Source organism: Pieris brassicae, chromosome 3 (genome assembly GCF_905147105.1).
Source record: "Pieris brassicae chromosome 3, ilPieBrab1.1, whole genome shotgun sequence".
Taxonomy (NCBI): Eukaryota; Metazoa; Arthropoda; class Insecta; order Lepidoptera; family Pieridae; genus Pieris; species Pieris brassicae.
Window position 1 is genome coordinate 17,492,951 of NC_059667.1, and position 14,780 is coordinate 17,507,730.

General features: G+C 34.1%; 1 protein-coding gene across 2 annotated transcripts in view; it reads right to left on the reverse strand.

Annotated features, from left to right (window-relative positions):
* Positions 1-675: 675 nt before the first annotated feature.
* Positions 676-14,780, reverse strand: part of LOC123707231 (steroid receptor seven-up, isoforms B/C) — a 60,859-nt gene continuing 46,754 nt past the window's right edge. For both annotated transcript variants that reach the window (XM_045657108.1, XM_045657109.1), the window contains exon 4: positions 676-2,500. In XM_045657108.1, coding sequence (XP_045513064.1) covers positions 2,226-2,500 — 275 coding nt within the window. In that variant the 3' untranslated portion in view covers positions 676-2,225. The remainder of the gene's footprint in view (positions 2,501-14,780) is intronic.

Below are 14,780 nucleotides of genomic sequence, written 5' to 3' on the forward strand. Positions count from 1 at the left end.
GTTATATTACACGATTTTTTATATATCATATTTTTGTTTTGACGTAACCCGTCTATTTCGCGCATACAAAGAATTTAAAGTCTTGGCGTCAGGTCATCTCTGATGTTATCCTTCAGCCTATAAGTATCTATTGAACGCATAGGTAATGAAGCCGTCTTAGGTAAGGGCCTAGCCGTTAGGCTATTGCTGTTATGTTAACAGCAATGTAAAACCATGAATAATCAATGACCATTGACAATATTCCTAGTCATTAGGCTCATAATAGGTTTCATTATATCAATCGTAAGAGCAGTGTTAGTTTAGTGGCTTCAGCGTGTGACTCTCATCTCTGGGGTCGTAACTTCGATCCCCGGCTGTGCACCAATTGATTGGATCGACGGCGTGCGTCAGGCACAGAAGGCTGATCACCTATTTTTGTTTTGCCTATTTGATTAACAAATGATCATGAAACAGATACAAAAATCTAAGGCCCAGACCTAAAGAGGTTGTAGCGACATTGACTTTTTTATATCAATCGTAATCTCTTTTGGATATTACGGCATTGCTGAATGAAAACTAGCGACTTTGTTTGCATCTTTAGTAATGGTATTTATTTAGAATCGTTTTGATATTCGTAACTTATAATATACGATTTGAGAAAATGTAAGGAGATAGAAACAAAATACTTCAGAAAGACATTCTTTAATATCTCAGTATGTCTTTACAACTCCAGAGACTCACACATACATTACAATGACTGTACATTTATTATTGCATTAATTACATTGCTTTTCATTTATTTTAGTTTGGCAGGATAGATATATAGAATATTTAAATAATAGAATATCAAAATTTATTACATGCTGGAAACAATTTATTTTAGTCAAATGCAAAAGTTTATAGAATGTGTTTTTATTAAAAATTCGGAAAACTAAAGATATCTGATAAACACGCGATTTTAATACACATTTTTTTGTCTCAGATGTAAGGACAGTATTTTGAGTATATGTGCGCGTTTCTATTGTTTATTATCAATCAAATTCTAACTACCAAACGTACAAAAATATAAAATAATATTAAATTTGATATCTACGTCGCATTTTTTTAAGTAAACCCCCATGATATCTTCTAACTTCAGACTCTTGCACTAGATATGACAATTACGAAAATTTCAATTTAAAATAAAATTGAATTAGTCGTACTTATCAGAGAATCTCATTACCATGGTTACGATTTTTCGTCCATGAAAGAAATGGTAGCTATGGTAACCAATACGGCATGTTTGAGAATAATAGTTTTTAGTGTGACCTTTTGACATAACTAATTGGACTACGCATCTGCTAAGTCAGATTTCGCGTAATATTTTAAACATGCATGCATTTGGAAACTAAAAATATGACAACTTTTCGTCTTCCATCTTAATAAATGTTGTTTGGTTAATGAGAAGATATCTCAGGAATTTGCTAAACGTAATCTGTTATAGAAATTTTATAAATGCAAATCGGAATTATACATTTTCGTAAATTAAAGACAGCACCAATAAACAATCTATAAAAGCTACATACAAGAAAAAATAAATATTTAAGGCTGTATGTTAAACAATAGTGATGTATTAAAGTAGAAAAACATATACAGTAATAAAGACAATTATATTAAGGTCCACCCATTTTTCTATTCACTATACACATTCTCACATTGCACAAATATTGCCTTTCATCACACCTAACCATAAACAATTTCCGACTTAATTTCTTTGATTTATAAATCAGTGAACACCGTAGAAAACGCCTCATTTATCTTAAATATACATACATTTACAATAATAGAATTTTATTTACATTAAATATCTAGCCTAAATATAATACAGAGGAACAAAACTCCAACTAAGACACTACTGACCCCGGAATCTACTTCAAATCGGTTTGGGAACACGAGTCGCTTCGAATATTTAACAAATTGTCAATCATTAGAGTCTTTTGAGCTTTTTGCGTATCACTGGCTTCGTCAAGTTTCGGCGCATAGAACGCTGAAGGATCGAATGTGGGACAAGGATCGGCTCTGTCGCTGTCTCTGCTCCTCCCGAAGTAGTCTTCGGCCGCGTTCGGCTCTTCTGGCACCTCGCTGGATGACGTCACGGCGTCTTCGGACGCGTCGCGATACCGAAAGTCGAGTCGCTGGCTGGGCAGATACGGCGGGAAGCCGTAAGGCGTGGATCATGCCGCCGCTAGCTGGCGCCACATTGTATGTCACATGGTCGCCATGTACGGCCACGAGAAAGAGCTGCCTGAGAGTAGCATATCCCGAATGAGAGTTTCTATTGGCGTTTTTCCAACTAGCCTTACGAAGAATAGCTGTTCTATTACTTGAGAACTGACAGTTCGAAGGGAAGGCAGTCTTAGTAGTAGTTTCCCGAATCTCGTGGGCTGGTTTGGGTACTGACTCCTACAGTACTCTTCGAGCGCGCACTGGGACTTTTCTTGTAAGCTCTCTATGTGTGGAACATCTGAGAGTCCGCAGGCATCTGGAAAGAAATAAAAGTGGCTATTGTTTAATTTATCAATTTAAGAAAATGGGACGAAGTCACTTCATATAAAATACTCCCTAAGAAACCTGTTTTTTGCATAACATTAAGAATAACATTTCAGAATCATAAAGGAAGGTAGATAACAATTTACAGTACATTAAGTACTGTTTATTTGTACTTTAAAACGTTATGGTCGTAGAAATGGGAATAATATAGAAAGGCATGAAACGAGGTATATTTATGTGTAATAATCGCTTTTATATTATATTAATTTGTCGTAATTAAACCATTTTAAAATTATACTTTTAATAAAGACGAAGGCTTGCATAGCGGATCTTTCAAATTTTTTTTTAAATGTGTAAAATCTATATAAAGACACTGTAGGAACTGTGCATTTTATGGTGTTATAGAGAGTTGTCGTTTAATGGAGAGCAGCAAAACGTATAACGTCAACAGCAGTCGTCACGGGCAAGAATCCTAATTAACGAATTTCTTAGAAAGATTATTTAGAGTTTATTTCGGGCTGGGATAATAAAGCGAAGTACGTCCACAACTGCGCAGTTTTTACTAATTTAACAAACTAAAAAAGTACTTTTTTACTCAATTGTCGTTATTGAGTCTGGGTGTAATGCTATGTGTGTATTGTTGTATGGAAGACAAGCTAAGCCAACCAAAGCCAATTGATTTGGACGCTTTAGGTGGTACGAAGTTAAATGGATTGACGTTACATGGAGTCTACATTTTATACATAAATAAATAAATGTGTATTTTTTTAACTATGGAAACGAAGTGGCTTTAATCGCTAAGTTCAAACAATTTGTTTCAAACAAACAAACTGGAGCAAATCAATCCCAACGATTAGAATAAATATTCACCAAATTTTTAAAAACCTTTATTGATTAAGTTACGTTTAACGAGAGCTTTGAATTTATTTAGAGATAATTCTCTAATGTCGCTTGGAAGTTTGTTGTAAAAACGTATACAATTTCCATATATAAGGAGAGGTTTATCTTCTTGAGCCTGGTTGGTCGTACGCTTAAATTAGTTCTGTTCCGAGTATTATAGTGATGACAGTCACCATTTGTTTTAACACCGTTTATATTTTATTGTACATACAACAAGGCTTCAAGAATATATTGAAGAGATAGTGTCATAATATTTAATTCCTTAAACTTATTCCGTACCAACTCCCTTGGGGAAACACAACAAATAACCAGAACAGCCTACTTCATTATTATGTCATAGACAATGTAATGGGTCATAAAGTATAGAAATGTGTTAGTTGTTGTAGCGTTAGTTTAATGAGTAATTAGCGGCCATGTGCTAAGTAAATAACGTGTACCAATAACGCCTCCAACATCGTAAATAATGTAACGTATGTAATTCACATAAATTTGCTAGTGGTTTATTATAGGCACCTTCAGTGTCTTTAGTAAGATGTTGATTGACTTTGTGGGTATGTGAATTCATAATAATCTTTATTTTGTCATTGTCATACATTTATTTTGATAGGTTTTAGTAATAGAAACTGCTACCATATCCTTCAATTACTTATAATGGGTAAAATCCAGAGTAAGCGGCGTGTTGGTAGAGGAAAAAAACATGACTTCGCAACGTTAGGGAGTAGACAGGTGTTGCGACTGCGAAAGAGTTCATCTGGCACAGGACAAGACACACTTCAAGAGACTGACGGCCAACCTCCAGTAATGAAGAGGCACTAAAGAAGAAGTAATAGAAAATTCTCACTAGTTTATGTATATAATAGGAATTTCCAAGCTAAACTAGGCTATTATAATATTTTAATTTACTTACGATCATAACTATACGATATGTCACAACGTTAGTGTTTTTTTGTTATTTAAAAAACAAAATGGCAATAACATTAATGCATTCAACTATCCAATATCTCAAGGTAATGTTATTCAACATTAATCCTTTCCGTTATTCAGCCCCCGAAATAAAAACGTATAAAGATAATAACCCGTGAACGGTCGCAGGCCGTCTTAATGCGATTAGGACCCCAGCGCGGTACATTTGGCCGACAGTACTGTACATTAATATTTTTTATTGTTATACAGAAGGAAGAAATGACGCGGTAAACAAAAGGGTCATTATGATACCGAGCAGATGTCTGCTGAAGTTGATGAGTATTGCGTGGAATGTGATTGTGATATGCGGCCGCTTTAAACGTCCTACTTTGGCAAAGTTTGTCCAGGTCTTAGATTGCTCGATTCTCTACGTTTTAGTTGATTTTCAATTTGACTCTAGAGAAAATTATTAAAGTTGTTTTGAAATTCCCTGCCAAACAGTTACGGGACTTCACACATTGTTTTGGCTGATTTCCAATTATTTTTGTCTATTATTGACATGAAGGATTAGAAAAGATTTTCAAAAGTATTAACAACAACTACAATTTAAAGTCCTTATAGGCCTTAGTCGTATAAAAAGTTCTATCGACACATTGTTACCAACGCATCCTGAGCTATTTTGTCAAGTAACACGCAGAGATCCATAAAGTCCAGGGTACTAAACCTCAAGGCCGATTCTCTACGGGTCTTAACATCACTCAGGCGCAGAGACTTGCCAAAGACAAGGGAGAGTGGAGAAAGTTGTGCGGCGCCACTAACACGACCTTCAGAAATAAGAGTGCGACTGAAGAAGAAGATATGCCTTAGTATTACACAGACGGTAAGGCTTATAACAAGTGGAAGGGAAATGGAAGAAAATAATGAAGTAATGAAGAACGAATTAACGGATGATGAAGGATTTATCGATTATTTAAACAAAACAAAGCTGTTAGACCCAAAACAAAAAGTAATAGATTTCATCAAACTTGATTAAACGTGATAGCGTTTGTTGAATAATTGCTATTTGAGAATTAAAATTAATGTTGTTCGTGCATGCACGCGTAACAAAGTGACCACTTTAAAAATTATAACTGACGGTTTAGTGACGGAGGTGTAATTAAAAAATTAATCCACTTGTAGACAAGCGTTTTCGACACAAGTATGAATTGCGGTACTAGAACAACTAGCTTCTTAATATCCAGGAGATTGTACAGTTAGATATTACTAGTTACGATTTTGTCGACAACAGGTACATTCACATAATACGTAGGTAATTTAGTGATAGGATTTCTTATATATAAAATTAACATAATTGAATGAAAGAAATCCTGTGTATTTTATAGGGTAGGGGAGCAAACGAACGTACGAGACACCCAAAAGAGCAGGCATAGCAGCGCATGGACATCCATTTTGGGTACGTTGCCGGCCTTTGGGGAAGGAATATGCTCTTTTTTTAAACAATCGAAGATTGTCTCTCCCGGAGAGGAGGACCTCCACCGGGAGTCGATTCTAAAATTCGTTGGTTCCAGACTTCCAGCGTTTTCCGTTAATACGGCCTTTCCTACGTAACTTTCCAGAACACTCTCTATAAGTATGAATCAATATTGTTCCTCTTTGTTTACTGATTCTATTTTCCAGTATTAAATTCCTAAGAGGAGCAGATAGTATTGATTATTTTTTATGGCAACTAAGAATTTATACGAGTTTCATCTCAGCCTTGTAGTTTAATTCATAATTAAAAACGTCACGTCACAATTAAGGTGTCCTAGATTTTTATAACTAGATGACCGCTATCAATTTTAATTCCTGTCCCGCCTCCTTGGTGGGTGACGTAAGGCCAATTGTACTAACTTCCACTAATTGTTCGTTCTCAGCGACAGATGTCCGTGATAAAATGTTGTAATTGATGCGTATTACGCAGTTTGAACTTACACAACCCGGCCAGGAAATACTACATTAAGAATACAATATGCATGATACCTAGTGATTACCTTTTAATACGAGAAAAATATTAGAGTTAAAAGATCGTAAGTAACTCTAATTAATGTAACGCAATGTTAAAGTAAAGTAACAAACAACTTTACGCACTGAAATTGAGAACAGAAAAATGTATTTGACAGTTGAGTATTGGCTGTCACTTGACAATTTGCATTGCATTTCTAACCCAGTAATTATCATTTAAGAAAGGAATGAAAAGGTGTACGATAAATAATCCTGATCTTTGGTCTCAAAGATCACAAGGAGACATACCAATAGCAATTAACCCAGCGTTCGTCATTGTAACAATGTAATATAGTTTAATTGATACGACCCAGCGGTTGCTCAGTAAACACGGGACTCTATGACCCGTAATGAGTAAGACCGATTGAATGGAATTTATTTCATTCAATGATTGAAAACGTTGCATAAGATTCAAGAATTTCCAATATGATTTTTTGTTAGTATATATTGAGAATAATTAAAATTATTATACGTTAGGGGTATACTACCCTACTGCTGGGCATTTTGTTTTAGAAGTAATATTTATAATTATATTTATTTTATATTAAATATAAGTTAATTTAAAAAAACCCGCGTAAGGGGCGTGGTTATTACAAGTTATTAGTTGATTTCGAAGGTCTGATACATAGTTTGATAATGAATCAGTTAGGTTGGGGTAACATTTTAGTGGCTTAAATAGTATTGATGGTAATGTCAACAGATTTGACCCGGTAAATCAATGTTCCATTGCAGTAATAAACGCTCATGATGCGCGCGCGCTGGGCGCCAATACGACCGTTACTAAGAACGTTCACATTCTTAATTCAAATAAATTAGTACCTTACTATTGAGTGATTTTCGACAATTATTTATTTTAACGTCTGTGGCTTTAGCGTGCTACTCTCATCCCTGAGGTCGAAGGTTCGATTCCAGCTCTACACAGTAATGGGCATCCTTTCTGTGTGCGCATTTAACATTCGCTGGAAAGGTGAAGGAAAACATCGTCAAGAAACCGGCTTGCCTTAGACCAAAAAGTCGACAGTGTGAGTCAGGCACAGGAGGCTGATCATCTACTTGCCTATGAGATCGACAAATGATCATGTAACAGATACAGAAATCTGAACTAAAAAGGTTGAAGCACTGATTATTTTTTTTGTTACAACTTTCATATAAAATGCCTCTTCCCAGAGATTAATCGTGTCGTATAAGTCATTAAATATTATCGAAAGGGTGATGATCGAGATCATTTGCTGCCCGCATTCGTTTAATGTTCATTTAATTTATATAAAAATAAAATACGTTTATTAAACGGTACATGCGGGTAAGTTAGAGTTAAGTATAGAAGTATGCAATTGGAATTAGATATATTAAAAATGTAGTGTTTCTTGGTCATGACCCAAGCGGTAACGCAGTTCCGCTCTGTACATCGAGAACAAATAATGTCAACGGCGAGATAACGTTGAGGTATTTGCTTCTGCGGCTCATAAATGGACTACCCAGTCAGTTATAAGTTAGCCTAACGTTAACTAACATAAAAAGTTCGTTTAAAAACTACTTATATATGCATTTGTCGCGCTCCTAAACAAGACTAATACGGTTACATTGATAGAAACCATAGTGATTTTCTTATATATCATATTTCATGATTTTAATAAATTATTTTGTAAAAAATATACATAAAAATAAATAAATATATAAATACATACATATAAATAATAAATATAAAGAACAAAATGATAATACATTTTTACATGCACTTATTTCTAGGCAAATCCAGTAATTTCTGCTCTATAAAGTATGAATACGAACGATATGATTCCACTGTTCCATAGATAATAAATCATCAATCTGAACATAGATAACAACAAATAGCGTAAACAAAAGTTTACAGAGGTTTTTCAAAAGCATCGTAGGCGTAGAGCAGATGTTTGCGTAGTCGGATAATAGAGAATAGAACATTATCGAACAATAGTCTGTGGACATAATGGACCATTTTGGATTCGATCTTATTAAACTTATGAGCTTATATTTTTAAGATTTAAAAATGGAATTTGATTTTTACGATTTAAAAATGGAATTTGATTTTTAAAATTTAAAAATGGAACTTCTAATGACGTATTCATTTAAAATAAATAATGTACAATATTATAACTAATACAATGATAACTTAGATAATAAATAATAGCATTATCTTAGTCTGTACCCATAACATTACATTATTTTAGACGTTAGGCAAAATTACTTAACAATGAATTTAGGACACAATAAACAGTCCCGGTTTCTAACAATACGCCTTTTCTGTAAAATAATCTTGTGAGCAGATCGGAAATGGAGAAACAAATTTAGCACCCACAATGCTCTGGGTGTTTGTCACCGCGATTCCAATCAGCACCCTTCGTTATCGAGATCTGAGATGTTCACAGTTCACTTCTGTTTGTTGAAACCGTAAACAAATATAATAACTCATATTAGACAGACAGACAGACAGACATCGTGGAGAGTAAAAAAGTTCCTAATATTTTTTAGAGCCGTTGACATGTATATAATATACACAGACATAAGTATATAATACATACAGAATTTAATAAATTACTAAAGTTTTCTAAAAGCCATCCTCTCAGTCAGTAATGACTTTGCCATGTTTATTTATATTAAAACTAATTCCCCATTGAACAACTTACTTGTATTCGACATAGATCATAAAACACAGTTAAAATTATTAGTTATAGTGACAATATTGAAAAGCAATAAACTGTATAAAATTCAAAAAAATAATGAATAGCCTCAAATTGCAATCCATAAACACGTGTTGTGAAAAAAGTGTAATAAAAAATCGGATACAAGAATGCCGCACATTATCACCATAGACACAGAGTTTACTTTTGTCAGTTTTGACACTGACAGTTGCAAAGAAAGCATTACATTCTAATGGTTCCAAATAGCATTAAATGGCGCGAAAAGAAAAAAATATGGCATCTGTATTGTGTTGCGAAAATTTTAAATAAACACCTTTTGAGTGGGCGGGCTGGCGAGTATTTGTAAATAGGGTTTTGTTATCACAATGGTTTTTTGTGATCTGACCGCGGGTCTCTTCGGGGTGTTAACGTCAAAATTGACACGTGCCTTTGACTTTTTTCATTCTTGCCATGTGCAAATTTTATTGAATTAAATTTTGCGTTTCATTGAATGGCATTTTTACCTCAATTAATATACGTGCCGTAAATGCCCTAAATATTTCACTAAAAGCTCTGTAACGAAAAACAATAATTCCAACACATTTACCATCGACACATAAGTAAAGGCGAAAGCACACTATCGTGCGATCAGACGCGACACTGTGGCATAAACAACGCGGCGGGTGGCGATACTGTCTGGTTTACGACGTCACCTGTGGCTACCGACTTTACATCTTAATCCAAAATCCACAAATTCGCAATAACGTACAAGATATTTATTCATAGAATAATTTAAACAACACATAACTATAGCCAAAAAGATTTAAAAGGCCGGAACGGGAGGTGTATAATTGCAACCTCTTTAAGAAACATCGTTATGTTTCAGTCAATTTAATTCCTCAGGAATCACTAGTTGTACATGAATACGATTTTTTTGAGTAAATCCCGATATACAGATACAGAGATGGACTTCATTTTATAATATGTGTCTGATACAATGAGTTTAATGGAAGAAAAATGGTATTATTATCAGAATCTTGATTACCACAAAAAAATTACAAAACCTTATACAAACTGATCCTATTTCTTCATATTCAAATATCGCAATCAAACCACATTCATAATACCATGACGGATTATCAAACACAAGTTAGATATAGGTCACGCAGTCCTCGATGTCAGTGTAGTGTCAACGATGTCGACCGGTGTCAGCCGGTGTGTCATCTGTGTCATAGATAGTGTTCAAAGTTCAGTAACGACGGCTTCTGTTGTGTATTGTGAGAGTATTGTACGATAACTATTTCAAATTCTATTTCGATAAAGTTAAATTTAATTTGTTTATAAAACTCTAAAGCGCTTGTACATCGCGTATCATCTCATAATCATAATGAATAAGAACAAAATAATCTAGTACATAAACAAGCACTTAGCACTTAGACGCGTCTAATCTCACACCAAGCCCTATCAGACACTAAGTAAAACTTAATCGAAATGTTATAGCGTTCAGAAACCTTATAAAGCTGCCTACATGCTTGATTTAAATATTCACATATTCAACTAAATCGTTATTAAATTCGGTGTGACTTAAATATTAATATTTATTGTGTTTGCTACTGTATATAGTCAATAGAATGGCTACTACTAAGGAGTCTTCATAAAATCTTGCGTATGACAAATTCAATTCATTGAGAACTATCAAGGCGATGGTCTTGATATAATAATATAAATACTCGAGTTTGGGTGATATAAAAACCTTATAGGGATAAGAAGTATGTGTACAGCTTTAGAAATAGCAATCTCATAAACAAAAAGGGTTTTAACGCGAGTCGATATCATTTATATCTTAATGGAAAGAGAATTAATTTAAAATAGTTCTTGTTTCGATATCAGAAAGTTCAAAATCGATTGTGTAATATTTGCACGTCGGTGTTATAAATCTAACATTTATTTACGAACGAAAAACACGTAATAATTTTATATATACGTACATAATTGGACAAAGAACGTTGAATGAATGAACTAAATTCCAATCCGCCATTTTTCCGCAAGCAATCATATGTTTCAGACTATACATACGTAACGTCAAAGAGTATAAAAGAAAACATAAAACAATACAAGATTTTAGTTTTAATTTCACGACAAACGCCTTCAGCAAGTTTTTGATGAATGAACATATCTCCGCAAAGAGCATTGAGCGATGACAGACTGCGCTCCGAGCACTTTTAGCATTTAAAGTTCAGGGGTCGATTCTTGCACAGGTGATAAAATCATTGCTGGCGTTAGCTACAGACTATAAAACAAAAATAACAAATCAAATCTCAAACTGATTTAAGAGTTTTCGGCAAACTTTGTGGCCCTTAAAGTTAACAGCAGGAAGTTAACTAAAAAAAAACATTAAATGCATGCGACTCTAATCTCTGAAGTCGTAGGTTCGATCCCTGGCTGTGCACCAATGGACTTCCTTTCTATCTGCGCATTCAATATTCGCTCGAATGGTAAAGCACCGTGCGGAAACCGGCTTGCCTTAGACCCAAAAAGTCGACGGTGTGCGTCAGGCGTCAAGTCTGATCCCTTTTGCCTATTAGATTCACAAATGATCATAAAACAGATACAGAAATCTGATAAAAAATTATATCGTAGATATCTCTAAAGTCCCTTACCAATTAAAACGCAAGCCTTTTAATAAGGTTACTATAAAAAAAACCGATACTTAAGCTCTTACAGGCCCTTAGAATATGGAGCACAAGACAATAGACACTTTGCACTTTGACATGACAGGCTAATCGCGTCATAAAGCCGTGGCGTCAGGCCAGATCACTGCCAACTTGACACTGATGACACTTGACAATGTATTGTCTTGATCTGCTGATGGCAAGGTTTTAAAGATCTGATCGGTCAAGTATATTTGCACAGTGAGAGGTTACGATTTAAAATTCGAATTTGATAAATACTTTTACATCATTTAGGTTTCGGCTTTTTTAAGTAACTTGACACATTTATTTAACTTTATTTTAGTGCAATTTGTGTAGTGTTTTTTTTATTCTCTTAAGTAACAGGGGACAAACATGCTCATCTGCTCACTCTCAATATCGGAGTGTATTGCATCGCGAGTGCGTAGCCGTCCTTTTAAGAATTGGTACAGTATTTTCTTAAAGTACCTGAAGTCGTATTGGTGTGGTTTTAGTTATGTTTATATTAGCGAATATAAGGATTATGTTTTTTTCAACCCTTCAGTCCAGGAAAAACAAAAATCGACGTCCATCAACCCTAAAACGTTGACGGGGTAAAATAATGGCCAGTGCGGGCGGATGGAGTGAAAATTTCTAGATCAAAAGCCATGGATCGTGTATACGTCCTTTCATTGTTGTGTACTTACAGATTTGAAAGGGTTTTTGTTCTTTGTTTTAAACATGACTCCTAGTCGGGGTTTAATATATGGTAGAATTTTTTATATACTAAATAGGAATTGTAAAGCCAAGGCGCTAAGTGTCATTAATTAACAATTAAAAGACAGTCAAATAGGTTACTTAAGCTTAAGGACTGTTTTAGTAATTCAATAGGGAGTTTAAAATAAAAGTTAATTATTTTTATGTAAAGATTAAATTAGAAATTGATATCAAAGGATCTACGCATCATTTTAAGAACCTCGAAGAAATTAATAATATACTCGTATTAGGATGTATCTATTATATTTTTAAAAAAAAAGCAGTCGATCTACAACTTTGTAAGGTTCTGTATCTGTTATGTGATTATTTGATTTGTATTATATAGGTAATCAGCCTTCTGTGCCTAACACTGTCGACTTTTTGTGTCAAACAATGTCAGTTTTTGACGTTTGCTTGACACTTGATAAATGGGCACACAGAAAGTACATCAGTGCACAGCCGATGTTCGAACCTACAACCTCAGGGATGGGCGTCACTTGCGGAAGCCATTCTATAACCAGTAAACACTCGGATCGTCGGCAAATATGTTAACAATGTCAAGACAACTGCAAAAAGGTCGTATAAGCTGTTGATTTTTTCTATGACATTTCAAACTTATGTTAACAGTCTACTATTTTTTAATAATCTGTTAAGCTGATAATCCTGTGTAAATCGATAATGATCAATAATTGTAAGGGACACAAAAGTCCCTTTATGTGACGCGTGGCGTAATCTAACACTCATGTAATTATCTAACCCCTATTGTTGAAAAGATTTTTTTATTAAATTTATTAAATCAATGTGGTCTGTGATTGGTCCTTTATTTATGTAGCTCACCTTTTATTTCATCCGATACGAATTTATGTTAGAATTATGTTACAAAAAAGCAGTTGCACAAAAATATTCTACTACAATGTTTGAAATTCGACAATAATTTTGATTATTATAAAACTTGTTCATTTTTAAGATTTTTATATAAATAATTCTGATACAGGCACCGGTTTGCTTAAGATAACTCTTATATTTTAATTTTACCGTTATAAATTCGCTGATATTATTAAGTGTATTTTTTGTCAATGAGCGAATTTGAATTCCAAAATGCTAATATAAACGCATTAATCGAGAATAGAAATCGCGGAGCGTGAAAAAATGTAAAAAAACGTAAATGGCGTTACACCCTCGGTGTGGGCGCCAGCTCAGCAGTTTTGATACTCGATGTAAACCTAATTTGACGGACCGATTAACACGCTAGCTTGACGGTGATTGATTTTGAAAATGGCAACACCTACTCGAGAAATACAAAAAAGGAATTATTTATGTAAAACAAAACGCACAAAACCGAAGAAGGCTGGATCCATTCAATTTTTTTTTGATAATTCCTTGAACTTGTAAAATTATGCAGAGAAAACTGTTTTTTTTTTAAATTTAGTAATAAGGTTTTTATTCAAAAATGAGAATGTTCTCCATGGAGTAGCATAGCAAAATGTTCCATGATTTGGTATATAGCTACTAAAAAGGTAGGTTAAGAGCCATATGTTATATGGCTGTTCGGGTTATTTGTTGTGATTTCCCAAGGAGTCGGTACGGAATAAGTTTAAGGAATTACATATTATGACACTATCTAGTCAATATATTCTTGGAGCCTTGTTGTGTGATTTCAAAAAACCTGAAACAGAACTAATTTAAGAAGATAAACCACTCCGTATATGGAAATTGTATGCGTTTTTACAACAAACTCCCAAGTGAAATTAGAGAATTATAAATAAAAAATTCAAAGCCCTCGTTAAATGTAAATTAATCAATAAAGCTTTTTATAAATGTGACGAATATTTAAATGATCCTAATCGTTGGGATTGATTTGCTCCAGTTCAAACAATTTGTATGACTCAAATCTAAGAGATTAAAAGGAAAAAGAGTAGCGGAAAGTTTCTTGCCAGTTCTTCTTGCCCGCTCTACGGCCTTGACTTGCGAACTAGTTGTAAATTTACAATCATTTTAACTTCTTTTTTGATGTTCATAAGTGTACTTATTTACCAATATGAATAAAGTTATTTTGGGTTTGAGTTTATTAAGACGAAACGAAATTCGCGGGGGTTAGTTCTTGATTCGGCTGTTAACACAACAGTGTCCTATTGGGATACGCGATCGTTTCCACGCGAAAAAATAATAATTTCTAAATAATTATAAGCGCAAAATGAGTGACAGTAAGGCTGGCTTCTGTAATGTAATTAACGCAGAAATGTGTGTATTCTTTGCCCCCATAACGGCTTTTTTGTTGACGGATAGAAAAAACAAATGAACACGAAACAGATATGTTTGTCTAAAAAGTTGTAGCGCCACTGGAAATGGA